Source organism: Pinus tabuliformis, chromosome J (assembly GCF_031772625.1).
Source record: "Pinus tabuliformis cultivar Carrire ecotype Pingquan chromosome J, CPIR1, whole genome shotgun sequence".
Taxonomy (NCBI): domain Eukaryota; kingdom Viridiplantae; phylum Streptophyta; class Pinopsida; order Pinales; family Pinaceae; genus Pinus; species Pinus tabuliformis.
In genome coordinates this window covers 315,035,866-315,050,293 of record NC_142295.1, presented here as the reverse complement: position 1 = coordinate 315,050,293, position 14,428 = coordinate 315,035,866, and the positions used below count along the sequence as shown (strand labels likewise).

Sequence of the window (14,428 nt, the reverse complement as noted above, 5' to 3'; positions counted from 1 at the left end):
CGTGTGAGAGAGTGTTACACTTGGTAACAGGAGAATCATCCTAGAGGAACAGCGCAAGGAAATAGGAGCTTGGAGGCCGGAGAGGAAGGCTGAAGAGCAACCAAGATTGCCTGTGAGCATCTGTGAGGATTGTACTGAGAGCTGGCTAGCTATGAGAGCTAAGGGTTTGTATAATTCCTATGTATTTCCACCTTGACTGATAATACAGATAGTGGGGTTTTTAGCTGAGGCTTTCCCCAAAGTATTTTCATGTTGTATTGTGCATTGATTCTTCTTCTTCTAGTTATATTGTTCAGCTCGATCTTTAAGCTTCCACAAATTGATAGTAGTAGGTTATAATATTATACTTTGATTTATATTGCATTATCAGGTTAACCTACATCGGATTTTCTACATGGTATCAGAGCTAGATTCGTAGAAAATTCTACAAATGACTCTTATTTTTTTATGACTAGATGACAATATTCCTAAAGACTCTCAATGGGAGCCTTGACTCAAAAATAAAATCTCTTGCTCATGAAACCCATGATGCAAGCATTACAATAATTTATTTTTCTTCTTTTCATCTCTTTGCAATTGTAGAAATAGTAGCACTAGCAATAGTCGCACGCTGAGATATACGAGCTATGTGCCTACGTCGTGGCTGAGTAGAGGAAGTGCCTGCAGCTGGAGGAGTTGGGGCTAGTATTAGTGGATCTACGTTTAACTGAACAGTGTGTAATGCATCCATCTCTAAATCAAAATCAACACCATCCTAATCAAGATCAAACTTTGTTGTTTGAGTCTCCACTACCCAATCTGAGGATGGATCAATGTCTTCCAACACAATGGGATTTGTATCAAGTCTTTTGTTCAGCAATTGGTTGCGTCTTAGCCAGAGGTAGTATTGGACAAAGACTAGATCATTTAACCATTTTTGTTCTAAACAGTTTCTCTTCTTCGTGTGAATCCTCTCAAAGATAAACCAATTACGCTCACACCCAAAAGCACTACAAGTTTGACTCAAAATACGAATTGCAAACTTCTGCAATTGAAGACATTGGCTACCAAATGCCTCCCAACATTGTGCTGCAAAAAAAATAGTTGTGCAATGAATTAGTTCAACAAATTATATCCACCTTTCAAATTATAAACAATTTAACAAAATAAGAATTTGAAAATTGAAATTATTTACATGGCTCATCTACTTCCCTTGCAATCATTGCTAGGTTCTTGCCAAAGGTACCTGTGGCTCTACTGAAACAAGTGATATGTTTGTGTATCTCCAGCTGATCACTCTCATCAGGGACCATGCGCTCAAGGCACTCAATCAATCCATCCCCTCACCTCCCCAGTCAAAGCTTCTCCCCCGGAGCTTTATAATGATACCTTGGGTTCAGAAAAAACCCAATTGCATGTATAGGGCGATGGAGTTGATTGTTCCATCTTTGATCAATGATTTCCCAAATGGGCCCATACTTAGCCACTCTATCCTTGTATGTTGAATTATTTATTCCTTTGCCTAAACCATAGCCTCGTAAATAAAACCCATAGCCAATATTTCCCCATCCACCAATTGCAACACCTTAACTAGTGGCTCAACAACTTTCACAATCTCTGTTGCCTTTTTCCAAAATATGACTTCGTTAACTTTCTTTCTTACATCATTGTCATCCTGTTTGCGAGCCCATTAACATCCATTCCATTCATCACTAGAAAACATCCTTTGCAAGTTTCAAAAAATGAGTTGCAAATCTAGTGATGGCAGGCCTAACAAGATCCTTGCCCCTGTATTTTTCCTCATCAGGCTCAAAATCCATGAGTGATTGTAGATATACTTTCTTGTGCTTTTGGCTTGCTCAATAGTGTTCTTAATCCAATCTATTTTACCAATATCCTCAAGCATAAGGTCTATGCAATGTGCAGCACATGGGGTCCAAAAGATGGTTTTGTGTTTTTCCTCTAACATTTTACCATCAAGAACATAGTTAGAGGCATTATCTGTGATCATTTAAACAACATTAGCCACCCCCACCTCTTCAACAACCTCATTCAAAAGCTAAAACAACAAGTGTGCATCTTTCACCTTATCAGATGCATCAACAAATTTTAGAAACATAGTTACCTGTAGGCAAAAGATAAGAAAATTTATAATGGTACGGTTCCTTTGATCAGTTCATCCATCTAACATGATGGTACATCTTGTTTTCTCCCATGAGCTTTTGAAATATTTCAAATATTCGTCAACGGACATAACCTCTTTTTGCAAAAGAAATCCCCTTAATTCATGCATAAGAGGGCCTTTGAAACCCTTACAGCAAACATGGCATCAAACATAGGTTCATAACATAGTGAAGGGGCAGCATTGAAGGGGATATCAGCATCACACCACCATCTAGCTATGTAATCATAGGCAGTTTCTCTCAATTCTTTATTCCAATGGTCATCTAAAGTAGGTTGGATTTGACCTCTATTAGCTTGAGGACCATGTGCCCTATCAGAGGGAGAGGAGGGTGTGACTATGAAATAAATTTTGATATCACCCTTCTTTTTAATTTTACCCTTACCCTTTCCTTGAATAGACTCCAAAGAGGGAGGACCATAGCAAAAGGGGTTGGATGCATCAGTGCAAGGGATAGATGAAGAGCCCTCATAATCAAAATTAGGGTCAACAGCCATCATGTGTTTTATACTCCTCTTCCTCCCTATTTCAGCCTCTATTTCTTTTTGCCTAGCTTTTTCCTCCTCAAACTTCTCAAATTTTTCTAGCAACTCCTTCCTAATTTCCCCAATCTGTTTTGTTGGTGCTACAATTGGGGTTAGTAGCCTTCATGTGTTTTATACTCCTCAACCTCCGTATTTCGGCGCCTATTTCTTTTTGCGTAGCTTTTTCTTCCTCAAACTTCTCAAACTTTTCTAGCAACTCCTTCCTCATTCCATAATCTGTTTTGTTGGTGCTACACATGGGACAATTTAGCCTCTAATACCAACCAAGTGTTGTTTCAGCCTGTGAATGCCCCCTCCACCTCCCTTAATTCTTTTATGACAAAATTTGCAATACATTTGATTATCAATCATCTTAGCATATGCCCAAGCAGCATCTTTCATTCTAGGAGCCATTTTCTAATATTTGGAATTGGAAATGAAAGGACAAAAGTCTGAAAATGAAAAGAAAAAGAAAAAACAACTCTTCAATATTCATTTCTTCTAGAAAAATCACTCTTTTCAATTTCCAGATTTGCTGAAAAAAATAAAAAAATAAAAACAAAAAGGGAAAATTGGAGAAGTGAAAAAAAAAATACCTCTAGCCTCCTCAATGTTTCTCCAAAAACCAACTCCTCAATGCTACTCCAAAATGTTGCTCCAATGATTGCCCAAGAACCTCCTCACTGTTGCTCCAAAAACCAACTCCAACTCTTCACAAACTCCTCACAAATGCTCACACAAATGCAATGAGATAGTTGTGAAGAAGTGTGAGGAGGTTGGGTCACTTTTATAGGCTTGGGAGAGGAGTAGAGGCATTATGAAAAAAATCCAAAAAAAAACTCAGTTTGAAATCCGAATTGTTGCCTTTTTTCCCGCATACTAGCCCAGCCGATTTAAGACGGGCTCATTCGAGCCAACCGATCCATTAAAAAACTAGCCAAGTCAATGTCTGAATCGGTAGGTTCGGTAACAAACCAGTTGTCAGACCGATTTTTGACCAAGTCGGCCCAGGTAGGGGTCTGGCTCAGTCTACCAGGGCGAATCCAATTCGAACCAACCTAGTTTTAAAACTATGCTCTTGATAGCTATGTCTTTGATATGGGTTCAAGACTTTTCGCCAAACCTTGTGAATTAAAGCTTGATATTTGCCTTCGAATATTCAAAAAGGCTAATGAATTTCAACTTTGGAGGATTGTGCAAATTTCAAATCTCATCAATAAAATTCATCAAAACTTGTGACTTAAGCTTGATAGCATGTTGAGATAAGTAAAGACAACAACCAACCCATTCATGGACGACAACCCTTATTAGAGTTCTACACAAACCTGATTCAACCCATCATTCATCTTATCCCATTAAAACACCAAAGTTCCTCCCATTGATGATCTAGGGTAAAGAATGGATTTTGAGATGCCAATTCAAAAATGTGCAATGAAGAGGAGAGGAAACTTTAGGGACAGCTCGTTTGGTTTGTCAATATCAGGGGCCCCTTCAAAAGCTTGATGCAAAGGAAGATCACATAGACACAAGCCAAGATTACCAAATTGGTTGGTGGAGGATGAATGTAAATGATGCTCTAGAGCTCCAACATCTTACTATTTACTTGTCTCAGATTGCTCATTCCTCCGCAACAGAGTAGAATTGATCTGCATAGCTTCATCCAAAGTGTCAAGACAAATAGACTTACCTCTTGGATAGCTTATTCCTCCACAACTAAGGAGACTTGGCCCACGTATAGCTTCAAGCACTATCAAGACATATAGAAGTATCACTAGGAGAGCAATGGAATGTGAGTTTAGAGGAGGATACACAGATAGATGAGGAGAAAGGACCTGATCAAGGGCAGCAAGGTTTGGTTAATATGTCATTGATTACTCGTAAGATCTATGATGCTAATGAATACAAAAGACCAATCCTTGACACCTTAATGCTAATTCAAAGTTGACTTTGTCATTGTTAATTTTCGTTATGGACCACGATAGACCCAAATGCATTTTATAAACTTTCCTCCCCAATTTTGGGGTGGGGGAGGGTGATGAGAGAAGGTGGGGGAGTTGGGAGGGCCTTCTCCACATATTTCCCAAACAAAGATATGTATAAGTGGCAAATGTTTCACAAACCCGGATGTGTCAAAAGTGGCAATACATTCTTTGGCTATGGGGGATATTTCATATAAGGTTTCTTTGTATATTTTTCAACATGCAAAAGTGTCATTGCATTCTTAGGCAATGGAGAATTTCATATAAGGTGTGGTGTGATAGCCAAACTTGGTTCACAATTAGATAATCCATAAGACTTGGCACATAAAGTAATACATTATGGATGAAATATAACATATTAAATAAATGTATAAAAGAATGGTATGGTATGGGGATGCGCTTTCATGAATAGTAATGTCCAAACTAACAGGCATGTCCTTTCATAATTATTGATTATACTTATTTATATTATTATATTGATATACTTATTTTCAAATCATAAGGTTTGCTTTCACCACGTAGATAAGATAAGATAAGATAAGATAATTTTATTAATGTCCAACGAATGACCACAAAGTAGGTCAAAGGGACTGTCGGTTACATAAAGGGGCCGTGCCCAGTAGGAGAACCAATCGATCTCCTTAGAAAGACAAATGCTGAAAGGAAGATAGAAACTAAAAACAAAACAAAAAAAAACGAGGCGGGTTGGGAAGAGCGAATGGAGCTTCGATCCCGACCACGCTTGTTGATCTCTAAACTGCGTCGTAGTCTCACTGGTGAAGAAGACCCTGGGGACTTCGGATGTGGGAGTCCGCTACTCCTAGCATCCGAGGCCGAGAGAAAAGAGTTGTGGGTAGTTCAGCAAGGTTTGCTGGTTTGAAGCGGTGGGCGCTGGTTGCCTCCCATTGTGTTGTCTCTATGATCTAATGATCCTGGGCCGCCTCTCGGGGAGATGCCTGGAACGGTTCTGTTGCTGGGCCCTCGTAAGTAAGGGGCCTCTCCTCTTAACTGAACGAGGGTCTGTCGATCTGTGTGAGCCGGACTGATCGGTACTCGGACTAGTTGATCTCTTGACTCCTCGGGCTGAGGGGAGTATGCTGAAGAAAGAGGTGATCTGACGAGTAGTGTTGGGTCGGACGGGAGGCTGGAGGATATGCTCCCGATGCTTTAGAGTCTCTTGGATATAAAGTGCGACACATCTCTGGTCCGTGTAGCTGAAGAAGCTGGATAGGTTCTGTGGTCCTCTGAACAAACAGTGGTAGCGACCTCTGATCTCATAATATATCGGACAACCGAAGATGAAGTGCCATTCAGTTTCCACCTCCTGTGTATGGCATAGCCAGCAAGTCCTGTCAACTCTCTCTTTCTGGTGGTCTGTCTCTACTCAAGCCTATGTGATCCAACTCTGAACTGCCCGAGGGGGATCTGAAGAGCATGCATCCAATGTCGAAGCGTGTACTAGGGGCGAACTATAAGCCCGTCTCTGATACTCAAGAAGTGCTCTGCATAGAACGCCATCTTTGGGCGCAGGCCCCCCGGGGGGTTAATCCATGTGACCTGGATAAACTGCCTGTAGATGTCTTCCTTGATGATCTTGTTTAGTTCCTGCCTGGGATGGAGTCCTCTGGGGGCATTCAGGGAATACCGAAAGGGGGGGAGATGATCTATATGGAGTCCCACTGCCTCGAGGAACTTCGAGACCCCTGTGTACCAACACTTGGCTTTTCCTGGTTGGGTGCGGTCGATGGCTTCAGAAGAGCAGTAGGCTAGATAAGGGTACCTTTCGCGTCCTTTCAATGTATCTGCGAAACTCCGGGCTCGGTGAAGAAAAGGGACTAGTCTGAAGGTTGTCTCAAGGCAGAAGGGCTGCGCACCAAACTCGGCCAGTATGATTTGGTGTGGGATAGTATGCTTGCAACGGATAATACGTCGGAGGAGAAGGGTTTGGACTCTCTCAACTGCTGCCCAATCAGACTCAAGCAAGGAGGGGCCCCAAATTTCCGATCCGTACAGGACCGTGGGTCGGATCAAGGCGTCCATAAGGCTCAATTTGGACGAGATGTCCTGGAAGTGGTGGCGGAAACATTGTCTCTCTAAAATGGCTAGAGAGCCATACCCCTTATTAATCCGAGGTTGCAGAGCTGGCCGCATACTGAACCGGGGGCCCGAAAACTGTACTCCCAAGTATGTGTAGCTATTGGTAATCTCCACTCTCTCTCCCTTGAAGAGAAATCGGAGATCCTGAGACTTCTTCGTCCCGTTGAAGACTATTACCTTTGTCTTACTCAGGTTCACTAACAATTTCCGGAGATCACATAATAGGGCTAACGCATCCAGCTGCCTCTGAAGACCTTCTGGTGATGAGGATAAAAGTGCAATGTCATCTGCAAAGAGTAAGATATAGATCAAAACCTGATGAAGATAGCAACCGTCAGACTCCTGTATGTGTTCCCGGAGAAAGGCTTCGAGCTCATCAATATATATCCCAAATAAGGTGGGGGAGAGTGGGCACCCCTGCTTAACTCCAATCGTGCTCCGAATGAACTCAGATAGTCCCCCCACCGTGCGAAGACGGCCCAGGACAGACTCGTATAGACGCATAACAGCAATCAGTCGGAGTCTGGGGTATTGGTGTCTTTGAGTCGCTGTAGAAGATCCTCTCTCGGGACTGAATCAAAAGCCTTCCGGAAGTCCACAAAGCAGCAGTACACCTTCGAGGACCGGTGGCGTGCTTCCTCGATCACAGCACGGAGTGTAAAAATGTGGTCAATGGTCTGATGATTTGGCCTGAAACCAGCTTGGCCTCTGGCCCTGAGATCTCTTTCTTCAAAATCGTCGGAAAGCTTTCTATGGAGGATAGTGGCATAGAGTTTTGAGAATGTATGGCCCACCATAATTGTCCTGTAGTTGTTGGGGTCTGAGGTATCCCCTGACTTATGGATGGGATATATAATATGGTGGGACCATATGGGGGGGAACCCTTCTCGGACCACATGGTTGAAGAGATCTGCCAGGTATCCGACTAAGGGTCGGCCTTGTTTGAAGAATTCAGCTTGGAATCCTTCCTCATCCGCTACTTTGCTGTTATTCATCGCCCAGATGGCTTCCCTGACATCTTTATCAGTGAACAGGTGGCAGGAGAGGGGAGGAGATGTGACCTGGATCTGGGACTGTCCGGGAATGTCGTAAAGGCGAGAGGTGTGTGAGAACATGGAGACTGGGTTGAGATCGGAGGGAGGAGGAGAGCGACGAGGGAGGATCTTGCCCCAGAATTGCTTGGGGGAATGGGTAAGGAGGGCGGAAAGCTCCCGTCTTTGTTGGGAGATGAACTGTCGTTTTTTGTGACGGAGGAGGCGACGGTAATTCTTTTGGATGGCAGAGTATGAGGGAAGGGACTGGCGGAAGGCTTGGCGGAGATCCTGGTGGAGGAGTTTACAATCTGTATCGTACCATTTGTTCATAGGGGAAGTTCCTGTTTTACGGGAGGTTGAGGGGGTCCGAATTGAGTGTGGAAAGGACTTAAGCGCCGACTCCCAGATTGCTGAGGAGAGACAGTGTTACTTATCTGAGACAGTCTCGAGACGGGAGAAGTCATCCGAGTCGGGGAGGATTTGTCTGAGTGAGGAGGAGAAAATGTCTGGGTCGCCCTCATCAAAACGGAAGATGGTTCTACCTGGGGATCGGGGTGGGTCATATTATTTATGGCAGCTGATATTTCTCTTGGATTCCTCTCGTCGAGAGGTGTAAGATTGATCTAAAGATCATCCGATTCCGACATGTATTTATGGAGATATGAATTTATTTGTGTGATTGATCCAAAGATCATCCGATTCATTGGAGATATGAATTTATTTGTGTTATTGACAATTTGTCAAGGTCGGCCAGTAACCAAATTATAAATAGAAGAGGTCTTCAAGTCTTTTGACACACTCATCTCTTGTGATCTCTCTCTCCAAATTACCCCAACTTATCCTCAACGTTACATTATAAATAGAAGAGGTCTTCAAGTCATTTCACACACTCATCTCTTGTGATCTCTCTCTCCACTCGTTTAGGTTTTGGTGGAAAGAGAGGTCTAAAGGAAAGAGCCCTAATTGCAGCCCTATACGCAGTCCTAAAGGGAGGAGACATAGCTGCGGGAAAAGAGAAGGATCTGGCCGCAGTCAAGGAGGCTTTTATATGCAGCAAGAGGAGGCTCTTATACAAAGAAAGGGGAGGCTTAAACCCATAGCCAAGAGGAGCTTCTATACGCTGTCCTAAAGGGAGATCTAGCCGCAGTGAAGGAGGCCTAAGGAGAAGCCCTAGCCGCAGTCCTAAAGGTGCCCTAGCCGCAGGTCAAAGGTGCCTTAATCCGCACTTAAAGGGAGGCCCTAATCCACTGTAAGGAGAAGCCCTAATCGCAGCTAAAGGAGACCCTAAATCCGCAGTCATAAAGGACACTAGGACGCAGTAAAGGGAGGACCTATTTGCTGTCAAAGAAGAATCCAATACACAGTAATCAGGGATCCCTAATTCGCAGTCAAAGGAGACACTAAACCACTGTCAATGGAGCCCTAATTCACACCTAAGTAAAGACCCTGAGACACAACACAGGCAGCTAGAAAGTGTCTTATCTCAGCATTAAGATGCATGGATAGACATCGTGTTTGCTGTAGGTGACTGTGTGATAAAGGAAGCTGATATAGACATGCCTTAAGGACTGTTTGATAAGCCACAGTTATACAGTGAAGGAAAGCATTGAAGTCTGCTCCTTAAATCAGCATATGTACACAGTTCATTGCTTGAAAGTGCTTCTGCGTTAATGATGTTTATGTAACTGTTTTGAGGACATTTACTTCAGAGTTGCTATGTGCTAGGCCATAGGCCATAGCATCATAGCAAGGGTTTCTTAGAGCTGCTCTTTTGGACTGTTTGGAGATTGTGAAGGAAGTTTAAGTCAACTTCAGGTGCCCTTATCAGATCAGCCATCCTTCACAGTCAAGGGAGTTTAGGGCTGCATATTGTGCCCTAACCAGAATTGCTGGAGCAGCTAGCAATTGGAGGAATGTTGCATCAGGATATGCTACAGCACCCTTAATGATGATGTGCTTCCTACTGCTGTCATAAAACCTCAAAGTTGTATATTTGTACTATCTCTCTCTCTCTGCTGAACTATGGAAGAATATAAGAATAATTGATCAAGGGTTTCCCTACATTGGGGTTTGATGATGTACTTCCTACTGCTGTCATAAGATCTCAGAGTTGTATATTTGTACTCCCTCTCTCTCTGCTGAACTATGGAAGAATATAAGAAGAATTGATCAAGGGTTTCTCTACATTGGGGTTTGTCCCTGGCTGGTGCCACATCTTGTGTCCTCGTCTTGGCTTGTCTTCTTCTGTTTATGTTTATGTTCTATCTGCACTTTACTATCATGCTGATGTGATTGCTAATCTGAATACTGACATTGGGCTAATGTGAAAAATTGAAGTAAATTGCAATAAGCATGGAACATACCAAAATTTAACAAAATATGATATAGCAGTTACAATAGAACCAAACATATGATTAAACAAAAAAAACACAGGCCCCCCAAGCTACTTGCCTGCTTACCAAATAATGAAGCAGTAAGTGAGATAATTCGCTCTTCCAACTCCTCCTTGTACCTCTCCCCCTGGTTCCTCTTACTCACTGGAATCTGAAAACAATACAATAAAAAGGCAAACTTAAGCAATAAAATATGCAAAACGATGAAATTTCCATACAGACCAAATGTGCAAACCAACCATAAATCACTGAACAGAAAAGATCAAAAATAATGTCCTGAATGGCAGAAAATTAAGAACTCCGCCAAAAAAAAAACTGTTGGACTTAAAGGTTATAGAGTCCCATGCAGATAATTTTTAACAATCCAGCCTTGAGTTTTTTCACCCTGTTCTTCGATCGGGCAAATTTTCCAAAACAAAAATCGCACTCTGTAGGTGATAGGGCCCCATTTTAACCTTGGTGGACCCCTTTGCAAGGTTGATGTTAGTTTCAGGTACTAAATTTCAGGCGAGTTCGGACAATGACATTGAGTTCACTTACTAAGATGATGGGAGGATTGCATAAAAATGTAGTCTCCGGACTCAGTCACGTGAATTGTTAAATGAATTCAAGTTTCAACAAAAGTTAATCCCCGAATCTCACGAATGTCTAAACCCCGGAAGGCATTCATCTGGAACCTTAAATATAGAAAGGAAATACACGTTTGCTCACATTTCTGAGCAAGGTTCACAAACTAGCATCCTTAAATATAGAAAGGAAATACATGTTTGCCCACATTTCTGAGCAAGGTTCACAAACTAGCATAAAAACCCCGGAAGGCATTCATCTGGAACCTTAAATATAGAAAGGCAATACACGTTTGCTCACATTTCTGAGCAAGGTTCACAAACTAGCATCCTTAAATATAGAAAGGAAATACACGTTTACTCATATTTCTGAGCAAGGTTCACAAACTAGCATAATAACACGTTTACTCACATTTCTGAGCAAGGTTCAAAAACTAGCATAATTATGAAATCTGGTCAGGCATTGAGCAAATGAGGGATGAACCATAGTGTAGTAGCAAAATTATGAAATCAGACCATGGCATTAAGCCCAACAACAACCATGTTTACTAGCAATATTATGGAATCAGACTATGTCATTGAGTTCCGTTACTCAAACGGGAAAAATGAAAGGATTAAATAAAACTGTAGTCTTGGGACTTGAGCATGTAAATTGTTAAATTACTTCATTTAGACACAAGATAAAACAGTTTTTCAACTTAAACAGAAGCATAATAATTTCGGAAAAAGATTCCAAAGTTATAAATTATTCCCAAAGCCCTAAATCTCATGAATGTCTAAAGACTCTAAACCCTAAAAGGCATTTCATCCGGAATCAGAAAGACAGAAAGAAAAACCATGTTTGGTGACATTTCCGAAAAATGTTTCACAAACTAGCAAAATTATGATATCAGACCATACCATTCAGTTCGATTACTAAAATGGGGAAAATAAGGCGGATTCATAGACCTGTAGTACTGGGAGTTGAACACGTGAATTAACAATCACTTAAAAGTTTGAACAAAGTTAATAGTTTTTCAACTTAAGCGGAAGCTTTCAAAAGTATAAATCAATCCCAAATCCTACACCTCACTAACGTCTACACCCTAGAAAGCATTCATCCGGAAATAGGAATAAAAGTACAGAAAGAAAAAACAGTCGTTGGTGACATTTCTGAAAAATGATCCATAAACCACCAAATTTATGAAATCAGACCCTGGCATTCAGCTCAGCAAACATATTTTCGAAATTATTTGCAAAACCTTAAATTCACCAAATACCCTTAAAACCCTAAAAGGTTGAGAACGTGAGACTTGCCTTACCCATGAAAGCCGCAAAAAGGGTCTTCAACCCCAAGACATCGACAAACCGTTCACAGGCAGGCGGAAACTTCGTCATGGCGAAATCTAGGGCCCTCATAGCCGAACCGTAGGCTGACTTCTTCTGCTTCATTATAATTATCATCAACTCCACGCCTTCCGCCTTAACGAACCTCTCTTTGTTTTCCACGGGCATCACAAGACTGCACAGGCAATCGAACAAATTCTCCACCATTTCCTCTTCGTCCCCGCTCTTGGGATCCCGAGACTTGTAGAGCGCGACGGCCTGGAGCACGGTGTCGACTCCGTTCATCTGCCCAAGGCGCCGCTGGTTGGCGGCGCTGCTCTGCAGTAAGATGGCCAGGATCTCCGTGGCATACTGCTTATTGCTGTCGAACTCCCGGGGCTTGATTCTCGTCAAGAGCCACCGCATGAGCTTTGTCTTCTCGCAGACCGACTCTGACACCGCTGGGCGGACCTCAATCATATTTTCGATCGTGGCCAGGGTGCTGTAGACCGCAGCCGACTCGTCAGGGTCGCCCTCATCGAGCCGGGCGAGGTTCTGGACAAGGAGCTCCAGGGTGTTGTTCTCCACCAGGGCGTCCACGAGCACCTGAGCCGCCTCATCGGAGTCCTCCACCACGTCCTCGTCTGTCAAGTCCTGGATGAGGCCCACCACGTCCACGGCTATATCGGTGTTCTCGTGAGTGAGGAGACCGACAATGGAGGGAATGGCATTGAGGTGCACGAGCTCCGGGTAGAGCTCCGGTGCCCCAGCCAGGGCCTTCAGGCGCACCAGCTCCTCGTGGAGCTCGAGCTCCGAGTCAGCAAACTTGTCCGGGTGGTCTACGTATTTCATGCGGGCCTCCAGGTTGTCACGGAGACGACGCTCGAAGGCCAACACCATCTTCTTCAAGGCCCGGACGTCCATGACCTGGACTGTGCCCTCGGATTTCTCCAAGGCCTCCAGGAGACTCAAGTCTACGCCATTTTCTTGCTCCATTTCCTCGCGCTTCCGCTTGTTACTGCCCTCCATGGCCTCCACCTCGCGCCTCCGCTTGTTGCTGTCCTCCATGGCCTCCACCGCTCTCGCTCACACTGAATTTACTCTGTATGTTTCTCTGCGAGGCTGACTACCGGGGACCGATCGATGGAGGCTCTGATCTTGTTTTGCCTCTGTCCGTTTCAAGGTTCTTGCTGACACTGAAATTATATGGGAAGGAAATCAGTTATATTCATATAATCCATGGCAATGCACTGAAACTATCTTCCTTTGTTATTAAATTAATTCCAGCCCTCCAACTTTGCCAATTGAGCTATGATTTGCTGTTTCACCCTCTTAAATTTACCCCAACCCCGTTTATGCTGAAGCAAGACTATGGTATAATTATAATTTTAAAGGTATAAATTTAGTGAATTTAATTAATAATAATAATAATATAATTTTGTTAATTGAGTTTAATTTATCACACGAGGATTTCTTTAGTTGATGACATGGTCCTTCTATCGTCAGCCATCCATCCCTTATATTGGTTATTAATTATAATTTTAAAGGTATAAATTTAGTGAATTTAATTAATATTAATAATATTATAATTTTATTAATGGAGTTTAATTTATCACATGAGGGATTTTTTTAGTTGATGATATGGTCTTCCTTTCATAAGCCATCCATCCCTTATATTGGTCATTTCATCTAACTTCCGGCGTATTTTTTTGGGTTTCATGATGAGACACCTGGAGTTTTCACAAGAGAATAGCAAAAATGGATGAGGATTTTTTGCAGCACACTCGTTGATTTTCTCTTCCTAGTCAAAGTATAACATGGTTTTATTTAGCCTTGAGAGTTAGCTCAATTGGCCAAGTCCTTATTGTTAAAGCACATTTGTTATTGAGAGGTTATGGGTTCAATTCTCTTGACACTCTTGGGGTCAGGTTCTGTAGTTGAGTCAACAGGAAGTGATCTCCCTTTGGGTGGATTTGCTTGGTACAAATATTTCGTGGACATAGTGGTCACTGATCTCTGAGGTTTGTGAACCACATAGAAAAAAATAACACGACTTTCTTTGAGTTGTCCTCTCCATTCATGGTGCCTCCCCTTGTAAGACCCCTAACTTTCTAATTGTTATTTTGTCAAATCTACGATATGGATTACGTTCGAATGTTATAGTTCTAATGAAATGAGGCAAGGGTCATATCTAACATGGATGGGCATTTGCTCATATCCTCCTAGGCTTAAGTCCCCTGTCCTCCTCCATTGCCCTGTGAAACCCATTCTTCCCCCCCTCGTGTCCCTACTCTATCTGCTCCTCCAAGCAATCAATCCCCTAAGTGGTCGTCGATTATCAAACCAAAATCTTTGAAGTGCATTTATGT

The 14,428-nt window shown here is 42.5% G+C and overlaps 1 protein-coding gene across 3 annotated transcripts in view; it reads right to left on the bottom strand.

Moving 5' to 3' along the window:
• The window catches only part of LOC149226996 (ARM repeat superfamily protein), a 61,300-nt gene extending 47,893 nt beyond the window's left edge, over window positions 1-13,407 (bottom strand). For 2 of the 3 annotated variants that reach the window (XM_089377665.1, XM_089377666.1), the window contains exons 1-2: window positions 12,051-13,405; window positions 10,255-10,339 (exon numbers count right to left, since the gene is read on the bottom strand). In XM_089377665.1, the coding sequence (XP_089233791.1) occupies window positions 10,255-10,339; window positions 12,051-13,127 (1,162 nt within the window). In that variant the 5' untranslated portion in view covers window positions 13,128-13,405. Of the gene's footprint in view, window positions 1-10,254; window positions 10,340-12,050 lie in introns of all 3 variants that reach the window. The other variant, XM_089377664.1, reaches the window with a different exon arrangement.
• Window positions 13,408-14,428: the final 1,021 nt, after the last annotated feature.